The sequence below is a fragment of the Prionailurus bengalensis genome, chromosome B4 (assembly GCF_016509475.1).
Source record: "Prionailurus bengalensis isolate Pbe53 chromosome B4, Fcat_Pben_1.1_paternal_pri, whole genome shotgun sequence".
Taxonomy (NCBI): Eukaryota; Metazoa; Chordata; class Mammalia; order Carnivora; family Felidae; genus Prionailurus; species Prionailurus bengalensis.
In genome coordinates, this window is record NC_057358.1 from 28604034 (window position 1) to 28623475 (window position 19442).

At 37.9% G+C, this 19442-nt stretch overlaps 1 protein-coding gene across 4 annotated transcripts in view; it reads left to right on the forward strand.

The window, feature by feature from the left end:
• ZEB1 (zinc finger E-box binding homeobox 1) overlaps window positions 1-19115 on the forward strand; it is a 201196-nt gene extending 182081 nt beyond the window's left edge. For all 4 annotated transcript variants that reach the window (XM_043561481.1, XM_043561482.1, XM_043561484.1 and 1 more), the window contains exons 5-9: window positions 1301-1503; window positions 5538-5643; window positions 12104-13911; window positions 16306-16486; window positions 16600-19115. In XM_043561481.1, the coding sequence (XP_043417416.1) occupies window positions 1301-1503; window positions 5538-5643; window positions 12104-13911; window positions 16306-16486; window positions 16600-17195 (2894 nt within the window). In that variant the 3' untranslated portion in view covers window positions 17196-19115. The remainder of the gene's footprint in view (window positions 1-1300; window positions 1504-5537; window positions 5644-12103; window positions 13912-16305; window positions 16487-16599) is intronic.
• Window positions 19116-19442: the final 327 nt, after the last annotated feature.

The following is a 19442-nucleotide window of genomic DNA, read 5'->3' on the forward strand; positions in this document are numbered from 1 at the left end:
CATACTAGACAAAACATAACATGATTTCCAAAACAATTTCATGCAGCTAATCTAATCCTCACAGAAGTAGGTCATTTTAGAGACATCACCAACAGAAGGGTCTCTGATTCCAGTTGCCTTGCTAGCTGATAATAAAGATACCATCATAAACTTGAGGGGTTTGGTTGTTTGATTTTATTCATATATTTGATATGTATTTCAACATAATTAACAAGCTGTGTGGGGTCAGGTGGTCAGTCTATTTGAAGGCTGGTTATTGAGCAAGACTTTTAATTTATATGGACATGAATTTCAATAAATGTAATATATGTTTATGAAGGATTTTGAGACTGTAATGAAATTTTCTTTGATAGTCTTTTCTCAATAAGAAATTCAAAATGAAGATAGAAATACTATTTACAATAAATTATCATTTAGGAAACTTTTTAAAGAAAGAAATATGGAAAACCACTCTTAGTTAAACAGTATTAATTGGCAAAATGGTACCATGTTTTAGGATTGTTAGGCTTAGATGTTTCCAATATGTAAAAATATGGTTCATTCCATGAACTCCAGTTTTCCCATATTGCCTTTATTTTTTGAAACCATCCTCTATATTTATCCATATAAAATTCCACAGAAAATGTATCATTGTATTTCAGTAAGGAAAAGAACATGAAGAAGCATGCATGGGAGGTCCTTGGGGCCCAGGCCTAGATCTGGCTCCTGCTCCTCATTTCCCCCCAGTACACAGCTATTTTGGTCTGAACTCTGTCATATGGCCACACCTAACTGCAGGGGTGTCTTGGAAACATAGTCTAATTATGTACTACTTCCTTTCTGATGATAATCATTTTATAGTGTCATTTCCAAATTTGAAAGAATGAGCATTAAATAAATAATGATGACATTGTTACCAATAGAAAGATTCTATTATGATGTACAAGTCCCCTTTAATATGTATACATTTACAAATATAACCTATATTCTGATTTTACCTTTGTTTTCTTTGTCTAATTAACCATACAAAAAGAAGGGAATATTTTCGGGTTAGCAAAAAGATAGGGGACTTTGAAGTCGGACAGCACATGTTTGAATCCTGACTTTATCATTTCCTGGCCATGTGACTTGTAAGTTATTTTACCTTTCTGAGCCTCCAGTTTTCTCTTTTATTAAATAGACATGAATATCATTGTATTAAGGATCAATATAAAGTGGGTAGTATAATATATGGCATGTAGCATAGAGACTCAATGGTAGGTACCTTTGGTAATATTTTTTGAATGTTTTAAAGTAGAAATATATGATCTTTCTTTTACAGGAACACCAGATGCATTTTCCCAGTTACTCACCTGCCCATATTGTGATAGAGGCTATAAACGCTTTACCTCTCTGAAAGAACACATTAAATATCGCCATGAAAAGAATGAAGATAACTTTAGTTGCTCCCTGTGCAGTTACACCTTTGCATACAGAACCCAACTTGAACGTCACATGACATCACATAAATCAGGAAGAGATCAAGTAAGTGAAATGACTGAGAGTTCACTGTCAACCCTCCACAGAAGGCAACAGTTCCAATATACTTAAAAGAATGTACTAGACAGTGTCTTGTCTGCAGCCTTATACAAATTAAAGAGATTATTTGAATTATCTTGTCATTTCTGAGTTACAAAGCGCGTATAAACATTATTTTAGAAGTAAGTTTCTTTTCTTTTTTAGATAAGATCCCTTTCATCTCAATTTAATTGTTTTGCTTATACCATAACAAATATTTCCCTTAAGTTTAGAACTAGATTTCAAAATGCATTCTACTGAAATGCTCAGTGTAGGAAAGATAAATGTTGGTTTCATAAACCATATGACTAAGTACTAGCCAATTAAGAAGGAAAGCAAATAATAATAAAAACACTTTTCTGGGAACCAATGACTGCTTACTCTAAGTTATTGTGTTCTGTTTACACTAGTAAGGGAAGTGACTTCCTCTAAGAACCTAAAGTTTAGATTCTAACCATTTTTATTCTGAAGACTCCATTTTCATATGGTTTCTTCTCCTTCTGTGTTGCTTTGATTCAGTTTTTCATGTGTAAACCAAGACTGTTCTATAAATTACATTTGAACTGTTGGCTCTATACTTAAAGATTAAAGGCTAAGAAACTTTTGCCAGTTATCCTTCTTTTATAAGATCCTGAGAAGTGTCATCTCTACACAATCACATTAATATCAACATAATTCTAACTGTAAAAATCAAATATTCAACTGCACAGGATATTTGAAAGTTTTGTGTTGTGGTTGGGGCACATGTCCAGTTTCTTACATCAAAGGATTACGAATATCTATAAACATGAATGCGTGAGAACTCTGCCCTCTGTGTGGACATAATAGAAGTCACATATCTCATAGAGAACAAATTAGATCCTTTCTAAGATGATGGCTAAACAAACAAACAAAAAAAAATACAGCAGAAACAGAATCATCAAGGACTAACCTGTCTTCTCAGGACTTTGACAAGGATGCTCACAAAATCACAAAATAAGGGGGAGAGGATGGCAATCAGGAAGTATAGGACCAACCTTTCCTTAGTTAGGTTAATGGTTAAGTCCTTGAAGGAACACTTGAAATTGGGGAGAATACCAAGAGAAGGGAGAAATTGATACAGGGAAGGAACTACTGAAGACAAAGACCATCCATCTACATCTGCCCCTATGTAAGTCTTATCAGGGACAATGCGGAAGAATGCCTTTTCCATTTGGGAGTCCTGACAGACAAGCCTTTGGGGAACAGAGCCAAACTGCAAATGTTGCCCCCATATCCTCTCTATACCAAGGGCCCTTGCCAAAGAAACGGATCTGCAAAGCACAGGTAGAACTATTGGTGAAAGCAAGAGATACCATTATAGAAACAAATCATAATATCTCTAAGCAACATAAAAGCCAATTTTGTGGCGATATTTCTGATGGGTTCAAACGTAATAGGTCTTATATATGAAGCGTGTGGTCAGAGGAAGGTCAGAAAAGCACTGTGATTAATACAGGGACCAGTAATGTGAGGCAGTATTACCAAGATATCTTGGATACAATTTAGGTTATGGGGCAGCAAACCTGAGTACAATGTCTATCTTGCTGCCTTTGAAAATCATACCATGACTTAAAAATAAGCATTTCCATGTCTTATTAATTTATTCATTAGATGCATATTTGTGTTTCTGTCACATGTCAGGCCCTGTTCTAGGTGTTAAAGGCACAATATTGAAATAGACAAGCAAAGATCCTGACAATAGGGAGCATATATTAGTAGGTGATATAAAATGTAAGGACAGATAGTATGAAGAAAAATAAGGTAGAGTAAGAGGATAAAAAGTGAAGAAAGTTGCTACTTTTTTAAGATAGGGAGAACTTTCTGAGAATAGGACATCTGAACTAAGACCTGAATGAAAGGATGGAGCCAGCCATGGAAAGATTGGGCGGGGGGGGGGGGGGGGGGGGGGAGGGGTGTTCCAGTCAAAGGGAACAAAGGGAAACATAAAAAGACCTTGAGACAGAAGCCTGCCCAGCATCACCAAAGGACAGCAAGGAGGCCAGTGTGAATAAAAGGTTCTCGAGAAAGATAGGTGAGACCAGGGAGGCATTAGGGGCCAGATGATGTACCCCCTTCTATAGACCATGATAGAGACTTTTGATTTTATTCTACAGAGTGACAGGAGGCCTTTGAAGGATATTGAGTTTTATCTTTATTTTTTTATTTTTAAGGGAACAGTGGTTCTTGGGTGAAGAGTAGATCAAGAGAGACAAGAATGAAAGCAGGGAGATCATTTACAAGCAAGGAAACTATTTGGAGAATACTGCTATAATCCAGGCCGAAGGTGGTGGTGGCTTTGAACTCACTGGTGGTGACAGATATGACATAATGATGAATGTTAGATTCAGAGTGTATTCAGATGGCCTGCTGATGGATTGAGTAAGGGTGTAAAATGTAAAAGAAAGCAAGGAATCAAGGATTACTCTAAAGTTCAAAGCCTAAGCAATAATCAAATAAATGAGGGCATCATTTACAAAAACAAGAAACACCAGAGGAGGAGCTGATTCTCAGAAATTAATGGTTCAGTAAATCATGTAAAGTTTCACATGCCCATTGCTTTCCAACTGGCAATATCAAGGACTCAGTTGGCCGTGAGAGCCTGGAGTTAAGAGGTGTAGAGATAAACTGTTGGGAGTTGTCACCATATGTGACAACTATGGGTATGGATGAAGTAGGACCTGATACCTAGTAAGTACTTATTCTCTTTCCTTCCTGTATGAAAAACACAAGGGAGACTTTAGCGAGGGTGAGAGTGAAGCAAGTAGTACTTGAGTTGAGCTTTTGAAGTATGGGTAGAATCTTAATAGTCATAATTGTGGGGAAGTATAGCCAAGAAATAAGGAATAGTATAAACCAAAGGAAGGAGATAGAGAAGAGCAGTATATGTGCCAACACCGAAACTCACTAAGTGACTGAGGGATGCCTTCTTCTAGAGAGCTGGTGTGGAATAAGCCTGGAAACTCAGGAGCTATAAACTTGGAATGTACAGACTCAGAATCTATATTCAGGTGTTAATGGGGAGCCTTTGGAGATTTATGAGCAATTTGTGGTTTATGAGGTTTATGATACAATTCAATTCAAGCAGCACTTTTGTATGATTAACGAACAAAAAATGCAGAAACAGACTCAAACACAGAGAACATACTGGTGGTTGCCAAAGGGGAGGGTGGGGGACAAGCACAATGGGTGAAGGGGAGTGGGAGACACAGACTTTCAGTTATGGAATGAACCAGGCATGGGGATGAAAGGTACAGCATAGAGAATATAGTCAATGGTATTGTAATAGCGTTGTGTGGTGATAGATGGTGGACTCTCGTGGTGAGCACAGCGTAACACATGGAGTTGTTGAATCACTGTGTTGTGTGCTGAAACTAATGTAACATTGTGTGTCAGCTATACTCCACTGAAAAACGTACTTAATTTAAATCATAAATAAATTTAATGATGGATCAATAAAAGTAAATAAATAAAGTAATGGGACCTGGGGGAAAAAACCTAAAAGTGCAGAATATATTTGAAATATATAGTGGAAATTTGATCAACCAGACAGAAAGCTACTATAGTAATCCATATCTGGATGAAAAGATGGAAGTATTTTTAAATCATCAGATGAAAGTACATTTTGGAAATATCAAGCGTCCAAGAGGATAAACTACTTGAAAAAGTCTGGCCTGCAGAAGAGATAATCTCTAGTTCCTAGTAAAATATATTATCTTATTTGTGCTAAATACTGTATTACTCAATAAAGTATGATTCTAATACTCTAAATGAGCAAGTGGAGATTTTTCTCTGTGTCAGAATTCTGTTCCCATTATCGCACTTCGTTTGGTAATATTCCAAGTGTTAAATTTTCATGACTGCCTCAGTTTGAGGCCTTTGAGAAGCAGAATTCACCAGAATAATACTTTTAGCAGATTGGCCATTCTTTTATGTCCAAAGCTTTTTTGCCTTATAATTAAACTATCAATTCTTTCTTGCAGAGACATGTGACACAGTCTGGGGGTAATCGTAAATTCAAGTGCACTGAATGTGGAAAAGCTTTCAAATACAAACATCATCTAAAAGAGCACTTAAGAATCCACAGTGGTAAATATTTGTTTTCTTTCTACATCTTGAATATTATAGCATATGTGGTAATAAAGAAATCTGTCATAACATGTGGTCTAGACACATGATCAGGAACATCTTGCTTTTTCTTTTAGGGTAAAGACTTATCTGGAGAAATTTTCTATTTATAAGTGACATTTTTGGAGTCTTAATCTCTAACTGAAGCACGTTAAGCTAATGTAATATGACATACTCCAAATTTCCTAATCAGAATATAGCATGTTTTAACAAGAAGAACAGCCTCCTTTAGCTTTCTGATGGATGTTAATTTCATTGCCTCTTTTGCACAGTTAGCTAGGGAAGGACAAAGAAGATTCACAAGTCACAATTTGCACAAGAAAGTAAGATGGAGACATTCTTAACATGAGAGAAGTAGAAGTGGAAACTCCAGATAGAAAATGGTGTGTGGGGTGATGCGGAGCTAGCCAGACAAGGCAGCACTGAGAATTGAAAAGAAAAATGTGTTCACCTATTATTTCACCTTTCTATTCCATATCACTTTCTAAATTGTTACTTATAAAATGATACTACATGATAAAAAATATGTCTGTTTTAGAAACTTCTAGACATAAAGAACTGTATTTGCATTTCTTTAACGGCGCCACTTCAACAAAAGCTATAAAGAAAACTTGGTAGCGTCCCACATGGCACTATGAAATCTGTTCATCTCCTGACTAATTTTGATATGTTATTTTAGATTTAAATAGTTTTAGTGAAATAGAACTGTTTTCTAATTAACGAGAAATTATGGATGTCTGCACATGGCTTATTTCATGGAAATTATTGTATTGACTTTTACATCTTACAGATATCCTACAAAAAAAGTACAGCGGGTGGTCCTGTGAGGGGTGATTGGTGATATCTGTGTTTTATTTTGGAACCGCATTTCTAGAAGTTTTACTGTCTTGCTCATTGAGGGCTAAATAATGTTAAAGTTACCACTTTTGTTGAAACCAAGATTGTTGCATAGACATTTAAATATTTTCACACTTTAATATTTCTGGAAATTAGAGGTTGTTGTCTTTTGCAGTTGCCATAGATCCTATTTCATAGAGAAGCTCGCGGGCAATTGAAAAATTTCCATCAATAATACATTTTTAATGACCTATTATTTTCTTACCACAGATGATTTGAAGTTGTTGATAGAGATATAGCTAATCCAAGAGAGTTTTCTTAAATTTTGAGATCGGGGGTAAAGGAAGGAAAAAGTAAAATTTAGAGTAAGATTCACGTACAAAATGAATGTCACATGGTCCTGTTGCACTTACATAGGAGGATTCACCAAACCTGCAGGTGATACAAAATTGGGAAGCATGGGTCACACCAGAGATTAAAATTGCAGGGCTAGAAACAGGAAGTTGATATTTAATCACAAAACTCTGCATTGACATTCAAAAAGCAGTCTTGATCAAGTAGAAAGTGGGGAGCTACTACTGTCTGTACTGGAAAAATGTTACGAGTCTGGATGGTCAAGAGCTTCCGATAAGCTTGTTAGCAGTGCGCTGCTGCTGCAGCTGAAGTAGCTAGTGAAAATTTAGGCCGCGTCACAGCTCACGGTGCACCCTCTGTGCTGTGCGCAGTCCATTCCTTACGTATTTATACCTGTCTTAATATGAGGCTTGTATGCCTTTAATACAGCAGGAAATTTTAATTTATAAAAATATATTAGGAAAGTAAAGTAAAGAAAGTAGCACAAGCATGAAGTAAGCATGAAAACAAATGAACACCACGAAATGCCACGCACGTGCTGAAAGGGGACCACACATCAGACTCTAAGGTTTGGGAAATAAGAAAACTACGTCAGTAACTGAGACCCAGACAGTCCATAAGTAAAAGGAATCAGTGACTAGAAAAAGCATCACTCTTGCTGCTACTAAGTAAGTCCATAGGGAAAGCTGTTCCTTGGAGCATCATAAAGGGGAAAGGACAAAATACGTTTTATGTCATTTCCCCCAAATATCCTCAAAATAATACAGCAGAGAATTTGATAGGGTTTTCTTTTTAAAACAAGACTGTCCTGGGGCGCCTGGGTGGCGCAGTCGGTTAAGCGTCCGACTTCAGCCAGGTCACGATCTCGCGGTCGGTGAGTTTGAGCCCCGCGTCAGGCTCTGGGCTGATGGCTCGGAGCCTGGAGCCTGTTTCCGATTCTGTGTCTCCCTCTCTCTCTGCCCCTCCCCCGTTCATGCTCTGTCTCTCTCTGTCCCAAAAATAAATAAACGTTGAAAAAAAAAATTTAAAACAAGACTGTCCAATAGGAGGCCAGTGATATTTCACCAAAATGCAGTTCAGGAAAAGCATGTCTCCAGGGCTGCCACTTGGCTACAAATTCGAGTGTACAGCTTTCTGATGGTCTGGTTTATTCCAAGGGAAGGTAGCCAAGTGGGGCTATTCAATGTCCTCCCGGGACTGGTACCAATCTGTAAACATGTGGTGACTGGGTCTTGCAAAGGCAAATTACAGAAATTGAGAGCAAGCATTCAGAAACTATTGTACAAAGAAAACGCTGTGACAATTTTATTATATTTGATACAATATCAATCTGATATTAGATTGGAAATTTAAAACGAAAAAAAATGAAGAAAAAAAACCCCACCCTTCACCACAGATAGTTTTGAAAGCACTGTTTAGAGTATCTAGCAATGGATGAGCTTCATAGCCTTAAAGAAACCTCTGTAATTTTGTTCTCAGCTGTGTTTTTAATCAGGGCCTTCAAATTATACTCCCTAAAATTACCGGAATTGTTGCTCTCTTCTGATACCATTAAAATGAGCCCTCTGCAGAGTCATGTGTGTTGCCCATCATCTGAACTCTGCCTGTGGGAGCTGAGCTATGATGAGGGGCAGATCACCTCCCCTCCACTCAGAGGTGAGGCAAAAGAGCTCCTGCTCCCAGCCCGTGATCCTCTCCAGAAAATAATTTAGGTTTTTTCGATAGCTCTAGACCTTTAGCCTGGAAAATTTTTACATCAGATGCAACCAAACACCCACTTCCGCCATTACAAAAAAGAAATCAGTATTCATGGGACATCTGACTTTTCACAGCACAACTTCCTGATGCCACCTCCAGGGTTTAACAGTTGCAGGACAGATGAATTAGGTGATATACTTTAGCTATAACCCGTAAAGCTAGGAAATTAGAAACAAGAGGTTTTCCAACAAACATAGTGGATTTGGCTTTACAACGTTTTTTCTGCACTTTATTTCTGGTGATGATACAATATCAGGTAACTCCCGACAATAATAATGATAACTAGTATTTATTGAATACTTAACTATTTACAGCCACATTCTAGTTATTTGGGTACATAAATGCATACAGTCCTCACCACGGCCTTATGAGATAGATGCTATTATTTCCTCCTTTTTTACTGATGAGAACATGGAGGTTCAGAGAGCTTAATTAACCTATCCAAAGTCACTCAGCCTCTTCATGGCAAAGCAGGAGCCCCAGTGTAGGTATCCTGACTCCAAAGTGGTTGCCTTAGCCACTGTGCTCCTCTGCCTCCCTGTTTATAAAGATAAAAATAATCTATATTATAGATTCTTATGTTTTGAGTGTCTCTAGCAAGAGAGCAAGCATATAGCTTATCTGAAAATGTTATCCAATAATTTAAAATGTTATCCAATAATTTAAAATGTTAAAATGGAGATATACTAAAACATATCCCTCATTTTACCCCCACTGGAAATTTTCCTGATACATTTTGAGTATTGAATCATATTTCAGGCATCCCTTTGGAAAGATATTGATAAATTGGAGAATTTCCAGAGATGAGTTAACAAGTGGGTAAGGGTTCCAAAAACCATGTCCTATGAGGAGTCTTTGAAGGACCGCGGTATATTTAATCCACACAAAGGAAGTTTAAGGATGCAGATGACAGCTCATCATCAGTTTGAAAATCTGGCTTTCAGAAGAAAAGTTAGACTTGTTGTGTGTGGCATCAGTGGGCAGGAAAGTAGGCTGTTATAACAAGGGAAATCTGGCTTAGTACTCAACCTAGCTCTCAGTAGAATTACCTTTTTTTTTTAATTTTTTTATGTTTATTTATTTTTGAGAGCAACACAGAGACAGAGAACAGAGTGTGAGCTGGGGAGGGGAAGAGAGAGAGGGAGACACAGAATCCAAAGCAGGCTCCAGGCTCCGAGCTGTCAGCACAGAGCCTGACGTGGGGGTTGAACTCATGGACTGCAAGATCATGACCTGAGCCGAAGTCAGACACTTAACCAACTGAGCCACCCAGGCTCCCCAGAGTTACTTTTTAAAAGAATGACTAACATGTATTAAGACCACACAAAAAGTTTTGTTATATTATGTCATGTAACTGCTATAACAGTCCATTGAGGATGTATCTACATTTATTTACACACCAAAACACTGAAGTTTGGAAAGATTTAGAGAATAGTAAGTGACAGAGCCAGGTTTTGAACCCAAATTCATGATCCTCAGCAGAACCAGACTAGACCATCTTTCATAGAGCTGTCCAGCAGGTAATAACTTTCTTTTAATAAAGGAGCTTAAGCAGGAGACTAGCCAAAGTCAAGGATGATATAAAATGAATTTTTTATTGCAAGGATATAAAATGAACTCTTTTACCAAATAAGAGGGCCTCTTAGATCACTTCCAGTTCTAATATCTGATTCTTCAAGTAATTATACTTTGAGAAAATATAAGTCACTTTTTAAAAACTTTGCACTGAAGTTACATTATTAGAAGAGTTTACACCGACTTTCCCACTGCTTCCATTTTAATTCTTAAAAAGAACAGAGGAAAGAAAGAGCTTTATTTTGATACTGAGTAGATAAATTAGCATCACCGTATTTCATAATTCTGCAATTAGCCATTCATTCATCTCGAAAAGGTTTAGTGAGCATTTTTGTGACCTACACAAAGGATAAATGGCACAGAAGACTCAGGTTCCCACCTTATTGAGACTCAGTCTGGGGGCGCCTGGGTGGCGCAGTCGGTTAAGCGTCCGACTTCAGCCAGGTCACGATCTCGCGGTCTGTGAGTTCGAGCCCCGCGTCGGGCTCTGGGCTGATGGCTCAGAGCCTGGAGCCTGTTTCCGATTCTGTGTCTCCCTCTCTCTCTGCCCCTCCCCCGTTCATGCTCTGTCTCTCTCTGTCCCCAAAATAAATAAACGTTGAGACTCAGTCTGAAAACTATAAATTACAAATTAATGAACTATAAAATTTAAGTGAAAATTAGGTTTGTATGAAAATATTCCATTTGGCTTCATGCTTTTCAAATTTTTCTACCAAAGTATCCCTAACAGCCAAGAAGAATAAATGCCTTGTACCCCCAAAGGTCTAGGGAAGCAACTTGATGAAGGCCTGTACAAGCAAGGTGCTTCTTTGACATTGTGGTTATTTTCCTAACAATTCACACAAATGTTTTATTATTCTCCATAGTGTAATCTGTGTTTTAATATTGCAATGTTTTAAATTACCATAACTGCTGTCACTAAAATTGAAACTATAAGAAAGTTTTGCGTACCCATTAGAACATTGCCTTATGTCTCCAGGAGTACATACCTCCTAGTTTAATAAGCCGTCGCTCCTAGCAGTACCTCATATCTAAAGTTTTCTTCCCATTGAGAAGATCTTTTCAAGGAAACCTTAAAACCTTGTGGATATGGGAAGTGTAGGTATTCGTATGATGTATACAGTCAAGGATAGATATTGGTACTTAAGTCTTATGGGAGATTTTACTTACTTTTCTTCTAATAATTTCTCCTATGGATGGTTAAGTATAGTGAAATAGAGAAAATAACATAGGGAGGTGAAATAAGATAACAAAAATGATTTGAAAGAATAGATGTACATTTGACCCTTGAACGATGCAGGGGTTATGGGTGCTGGTGCCCCGTGCAGTCAGAAATCCACATACAACTTTTGACTTCCCAAAAACTTAATTACTAATAGCCTGCTCTTGACCAGAAGCCTTACCAACAGCATAAATAGTCAATTAATACATATTTTATATGTTATATGTATTATATACTGTATTCTTAGAATAAAGTAAGCTCCAGAAAAGAAAACGTTATTAAGAAAGTCATAAGGAAAATACATTCACAGTACTGTATTATATTTATTGAAAACCTTCCACGTGTAAGTCAACCTGTGCAGTTCAAATCCATGTTGTTCAAGAGTCAGCTGTAATTATTTGAGAATTATTTGAAGGTTTAAAGGTTAGCAGAAATATTACATACATATGCTGCAAAGATTCCCTGATTGGCTAGCACATGTACTTCAGACTAAGGTTTTATTAGTCTTCATAGCATTTATGTCAGTTCTGAACTGCAAATGACGATTCTAAATAAAATTGTATCACAAGATCCACAGTAACCTCTTTTTAAATTGATACTGCTTGCTTAAAGGAAAATGTGGACACATAAAAATGTATGTGTAATAATGCAGTGAATGTAATTTATTTTGTTTAGGAGAGAAGCCATATGAATGCCCAAACTGCAAGAAACGTTTTTCCCATTCTGGTTCCTATAGCTCACACATAAGCAGCAAGAAATGCATCAGCTTGATGCCTGTGAATGGGCGACCAAGAACAGGACTCAAGACGTCTCAGTGTTCCTCACCATCTCTTTCGGCCTCACCAGGCAGTCCCACACGACCACAGATAAGGCAAAAGATAGAGAATAAACCCCTTCAAGAGCAACTTTCTATAAACCAAATTAAAACTGAACCTGTGGATTATGAATTCAAACCCATTGTGGTTGCTTCAGGAATCAACTGTTCAACCCCTTTACAAAATGGGGTTTTTAGTGGTGGTGGCCCGTTACAGGCAACCAGTTCTCCTCAGGGTGTGGTGCAAGCTGTTGTTCTGCCAACAGTTGGTTTGGTGTCTCCCATAAGTATCAATTTAAGCGATATTCAGAATGTACTTAAAGTGGCAGTAGATGGTAATGTAATAAGGCAAGTTTTGGAGAATAATCAAGCCAATCTTGCATCCAAAGAACAAGAAACAATCAATGCTTCATCCATACAGCAAGGTGGCCATTCTGTTATTTCCGCCATCAGTCTTCCTTTGGTTGATCAAGATGGAACAACCAAAATTATCATTAACTACAGTCTTGAGCAGCCTAGCCAACTTCAAGTTGTTCCTCAGAATTTGAAAAAAGAAAATCCGGTCCCCACAAACAGTTGCAAAAGTGAAAAGTTACCCGAAGATCTTACTGTTAAATCTGAGAAGGACAAAAGCTTTGAAGGAGGAGTGGGCGATAGCACTTGCCTTCTGTGTGACGAATGTCCAGGAGATATTAATGCACTTCCAGAATTAAAGCACTATGACCTAAAGCAGCCTGCTCAGCCCCCTCCGCTCCCTGCACCAGAAGCTGAGAAGCCCGAGTCCTCTGTTTCATCAAGTGGAGATGGCAATTTGTCTCCCAGTCAGCCACCTTTAAAGAACCTTTTGTCTCTTCTAAAAGCATATTATGCTTTGAATGCACAACCGAGTGCAGAAGAGCTCTCAAAAATTGCTGATTCAGTAAACCTACCACTGGATGTAGTAAAAAAGTGGTTTGAAAAGATGCAAGCTGGACAGATCTCAGTGCAGTCTTCTGAACCATCTTCTCCCGAACCAGGCAAAGTCAATATCCCTGCAAAGAACGATGAGCAGCCTCAATCTACAAATGCAAATGAACCCCCAGACAGCACAGCAAGTCTGCAAAGCCCCCTGAAGATGACTAACTCTCCAGTTTTACCAGCGGGATCAGCCATCAATGGTTCCAGAAGTAGTCCATCATCCCCCTCACCTCTAAACCTTTCCTCATCCAGAAATACACAGGGTTACTTGTACACAGCGGAAGGTGCACAGGAAGAACCACAAGTAGAACCTCTTGATCTTTCACTACCAAAGCAACAGGGAGAATTATTGGAAAGGTCAACTATCACTAGTGTTTACCAGAACAGTGTTTATTCTGTCCAGGAAGAACCCTTGAACTTATCTTGTGCAAAAAAGGAGCCACAAAAGGACAGTTGTGTTACAGACTCAGAACCAGTTGTAAATGTAATCCCACCAAGTGCCAACCCCATAAATATTGCTATACCTACAGTCACTGCCCAGTTACCCACAATCGTGGCCATTGCTGACCAGAACAGTGTTCCATGCTTGCGAGCACTAGCTGCCAATAAGCAGACTATTCTGATTCCCCAGGTGGCTTACACATACTCTACTACCGTCAGCCCTGCAGTCCAGGAACCACCCTTGAAAGTGATCCAGCCAAATGGGAATCAGGTAACCAAAAAAAAAAAAAAAAAAAAAAAAGTCCTCCCCATCCTGAAGTTGTTTGGTAAAATGCTAGTTTGACCTATTTCAGTAAAAGTTTTCCTTTTTTTTTTTTAAGTTTATTTATTTTGAGAGAGAGAGCGCGCGTGCCAGTGGGGGGGGGGGGGGCAGAGAGAGTGTGAGAAAGAAAATCCCAAGCAGGCTCTGCGTTGCCAGCACAGAGCCTGAAGTGGGACTCGAACCCACAAAGCTAAGAGATCATGACCTGAGCCAAAACCAAGAGTCGGCTTAATTGACTGAGCCACCCAGGCACCCCTTCAGTGAAATTTTTCTAATAAAAATCAGTCTCTGTAGAGCCAAGCAGGTTGATACAGACTATCATTTTTGAAAAGAAATAGATGAATGTTTGCTTTAACTTTTGTAGCATCCCGTCTTCAGTGTTTTACTAATCCAAGGGATAGTTATCAACTACAGTTTTAATTGTTATTCTACTCTGATAATGAGAATTCTCAGCTGAAAACTTGACTATTTGAAGGAAGAAAAGAAATACTGGAATACTCACTAATTGGATTCCTGGTTTTATAGTTATATTCCCAAATTAGTAACGGTTTCTGCCTTATGATAACTAACACATGAAACCATGTTGCCATTCATAGACATTTCACCCCAGCAGAACTTAGTTATTACTTTTTATGTGTTAACACCTATGTTTGTTAAAGGCTTTAATTAAATAAGAAGTATACAAAGAACCCATCTAGTGAATGTGCTGATCACTTTATGAGCTGTGAACTAAAACAGTATTCAGTCATAATTAATATATATGAGGAAGCATTGTTGTGAATCTATATATACATTTCCCTCCTTACTTTCCCCCAAAATCCATGATGTGGTTTTAGATAGAACCATTTTGTGTGACTATTGTGTGGCTCATTGTCCAGACTTTTTCTAGGTCACCAACCTTGATGCCCCCCCCCCAACTTTTTTCATCAATTTCTGATTGAATCAACCAAATACCAGGATAAATTTGATCTTTTATCCAAATTCATGCTATAAGTAGGTGCAATGAACATAATTACAATATCCTGTTCAAATGTGTATTTGCTGCTTTTTTCCCCCTTGAATATTGCTACTGATTGGGTTTCCTGCCATTGTGATTACTCTTGAAAAAAATTCTCACATGACCAATGACTTCACCTAGATTCTTGGTGTATAAAACACTGTGTACACCTTTGAAGAATAAAGGGAGACCCACTAACCTTTCAGTTAATCATATGACCAGATCAAATAGCAATAAAAGTAGTCAGGTTACTTCAGCACAAACCGGCAGCTCACAAATGACCCAAATGGCTGCACCTCTCCCACCTTGCAGAACTAGAAGAAATGTTGTAAAAACCTTTGAACTTTCAGAAAATGTGTGGGTTTAGAGACAATAGAACGGAAGACATTAGGAAAGATGGGAGGATCTTGAGGAACCCAATTCCTCTACCAATCGTTTTTACCTACATGAGCATCCTGCACAAAAGTACCTCCCTGAGACTGCTGAAATTATTTTATTCTACTGAAAGTCTGCAGATTTATTTTGACTAGCAAGTATTCTTGTTTGAAAATGCAGACTCTCCTGCACAGTTTTTCATCTTGTTCCTTAGAAAAGTAGTAGAGCAGACCTCTCTTTTCAAAAAAAAAAAAACCAGGGAGGTCAGTTCATAGAATTCTGAAATTCTGGAGGACACAATTCAAAGACCACTTTGTAAAAATAGAATCTTAACTTTTGCTCTGTAAAACCCAGAATGAAAACAATTGATGCAGTTGGAAATTAGTGATTATGTAGCAAACCCTTAAGTTAATATTTTTAGCAAATTTCTCATAAAGGTATTATTTATTTGGAACCAAATAAATTTGGTTACTATGCATTTTACATTCTTTCTTTTTGGTGTCCTTTCTTTTCATCAGTTGATCACTTGTTTTTGTCATCATTGTAACTATATTGCCCCCAACCTCCCTTTTGTCTATATGAACCCCCACCTGTCACCTAGCCCCACCCTTGGAGCCCATCTGCAGTGATGAGTAGTATGCTTGCTTTGGTCAAATTATTAAAAGTATAAATCGGGGCACCTGGGTGGCCTAGTTGGTTAAACCTCGAATTCTTGCTTTTTGGTGCAGGTCATGTATCAAGGTCATAGAATCTAGCCCCATGTCTGGCTCCAGGCTGAGCATGGAGCCTGCTTAGGATTCTCGCCCCCCTCTTCTCGCTCCCCCACTTGTGAGGGAGATGCAATGCACTCTTGCTCTAAAGTAAAAAGATTTTTTTTTAATTAAGTAGTTTCTTTTAACCTATGCTTTTATATAGGTCTCTTGTTTATCTTTTAAGTAGAAATTAAATTTTATCTTCTTTTCTTCCTTTAGGATGAAAGGCAAGACACTAGCTCAGAAGGAGTATCAAATGTAGAGGATCAGAATGACTCTGACTCTACACCACCCAAAAAGAAAATGCGGAAGACAGAAAATGGAATGTATGCTTGTGATTTGTGTGATAAGATATTCCAAAAGAGTAGCTCGTTATTGAGACATAAATATGAACACACAGGTATGCTGATGAACCTGATGACTTGAAAAGTAAATCTGCAGTGCTTTCCCCAAACTGAAGTGCCCCCAAAATCCTTGTGAGGATTGTTTCATGGCTGTGTTCTTATTTTGCAGGTAAAAGACCTCACGAGTGTGGAATCTGTAAAAAGGCATTTAAACACAAACATCATTTGATTGAACACATGCGATTGCATTCTGGAGAAAAGCCCTATCAATGTGACAAATGTGGCAAGCGTTTCTCACACTCTGGGTCTTACTCGCAACACATGAATCATCGCTACTCCTACTGCAAGAGAGAAGCGGAAGAGCGCGATAGCACCGAGCAGGAAGAGGCGGGACCGGAAGTGCTGAGGAGCGAGCACGTTGGTGCTCAGGCGTCCCCCTCACAGGCCGACTCAGATGAGAGAGAGAGTTTGACAAGGGAAGAGGATGAAGATAGTGACAAAGAGGAAGAGGAGGAGGAGGACAAAGAGATGGAAGAACTGCAGGAAGAAAAAGAATGTGAAAAACCACAAGGGGACGAGGAAGAGGAGGAGGAGGAAGACGAGATGGAGGAAGAAGAGGGAGAAGAGGCAGAGAATGAGGGAGAAGAGGCAAAAACTGAAGGTCTGATGAAGGATGATGAAGCTGTAAATCAAGCAAGCAGCTTAGAACAAAAAGTAAGCGAGAATAGTGAGCAGGTGTCAGAAGAAAAAACAAATGAAGCCTAATAGTTTTTCTAGAAGGAAAATAAATTCTAATTGGTAATGAAGTTTGTTCTATATTATACATGCTTTTCATGGAAACACAGTAACCTGTATACTGTGGTTTCTGTTCACTACTGTGTAAAGTAAAAATTTAAAAAAATACAAAATACAAAAAAAAAAAAAAACACACAAAAAAAAATCCGGGTGTGCCTGATCTCAGACCTAGTAATTTTTCATGCATTTTTCAAAGTTAGGAACAAGTTTGTAACACGAAGCAGATTAGAAAACTTTAATGACTCGGAAAGCAAAGATTGAACAGGTTAAAGGAAACTGATTAATTAGGTAAGCATCTGGCATTGTTTCATTTTTGTCAGTATTATCACTCTTACGTTGGTTTATTCTTAAGCTGTACAATTGGGAGAAATTTTATAATTTTTTATTGGTAAACGTATGCTAAATCCGCTTCAGTATTTTATTATGTTTTTTAAAATGTGAGAACTTCTGCACTACAGAATTCCCTTCACAGAGAAGTATAATGCAGTTCCAAACCATGCTAGCTACCTTTTATAAATCCAATCTAGAAGGTAGTAATTTCTAATACTTAGATGTCATAGTGGAGTATTATCATTTAAAGTGTATTGTTAGCCTTAAGAAAGCAGCCGATAGAAGAACTGAAGTTTCTTACTCATGTGGTTTCAAATGGAGTTCAGAAGATTGCCATTGAGTTCTGATTGCAGGGACTAACAGTGTTAATGCTGGGAAGGGCAGCAGAGTCGTCAGAATCAGTGTCTGTAATCGTGTTTTGAATATGTGGTGACAAATATGAAGGATATGATATGAAGCTTTGTGTCTCCTTTGGCCTTAAGCAAGACCTGTGTGCTGTAAGTGCCATTTATCAGTATTTTCAAGGCTCTAACCCGCCTTCGTTCAGTGTGTGGCCTACAATAACTAGCATTTGTCGATTTGTTTGTTGTATCAAAATTCCAAATAAAACTTAAAACCACTGACTCTTGTCAGAGAAACCTAAACACTGGGACATTTCACCCTTTAATTCCTCAGCATCCATTTTGTGTTAATTGACTTTCAAAATTTCTCTACAGAAATGAAAGGGAAATTTTCTAATCTGCTCTATCCATGTACTTGCATTTCAGACATGGACATGCCATCATTGTTTGGCTCATAACTGTTTCCAAATGTTAGTTATTATGGACCCAGTTTATTAACAACATTAGCTGATTTTTACCTATCAGTATTATTTTATTTCTTTTAGTTTATAGATCTGTGCAACATTTTTGTACTGTACGTCTTCAAACCTGGCAGTATTAATACCCTTCTTACTGACATGTACTTTTAGTTTTAGAAAACTTTTATATTTATGTGTCTTATTTTTATATTTCTTTATTTATTACACAGTGTAGTGTATAATACTGTAGTTTGTATTAATACAATAATATATTTTAGTATGAAAATTTGGAAAGTTGATAAGATTTAAAGTAGAGATGCAATTGGTTCTCTTGCATTGAGATTTGATTTAACAGTGTTATGTTAACATTTATACTTGCCTTGGACTGTAGAACAGAATTTAAATGGGAATGTATTAGTTTTACAACTACAATCAAGTCATTTTACCTTTACCCAGTTTTTAATATAAAACTCTTAAATTTTGAAATTCACTGTGTGACTAATAGCATGATGCTCTGCAGTTTTATTAAGAGATTAGCCTAACCATAAAACTCTCATTTCCTTAGTAAGCCAAATTAGGATAACCTTATATAAACAGTGTTGGGAACAATGTTTAACATTTTGTGCCAATTTGTTCCTGTATTCATGTATGTAAGTTACAAATCTGATTCTTCATTTTTAAGTTCCTTGTTACACCATGGTCATTTTCTAGTTTTTTACCAGACTCCCCCATCTCACAATAAAATGCATCAACAAGCCTGACCTGCTGTCGTTCTTCTAATTATTATCAAGATTTTCTTTGGAAATCTCTCTGTGAAGTGGGGTGTTACACTGTCATCCTGCACTTGATTTACCTTGGGCTGAATCTTGGTAAGAAACTAAATGTTTTAGACACTCACCACTAAATCGTGGGTTTCCCTTTGGCTAAGTGTTTCTGGGAAGGTCAGAGTTGGCAACTAAAGGCTTCCTCAGAGGTTGCTCCCTCTTCCTGAAACCCTTCACCACCACCACCCCCACTCTTGATCCCATGACATCTCACCCTCCGGTCACTGCAGGGAAGCCTGGGTTTAGATGCCTTTCCTCTGTACA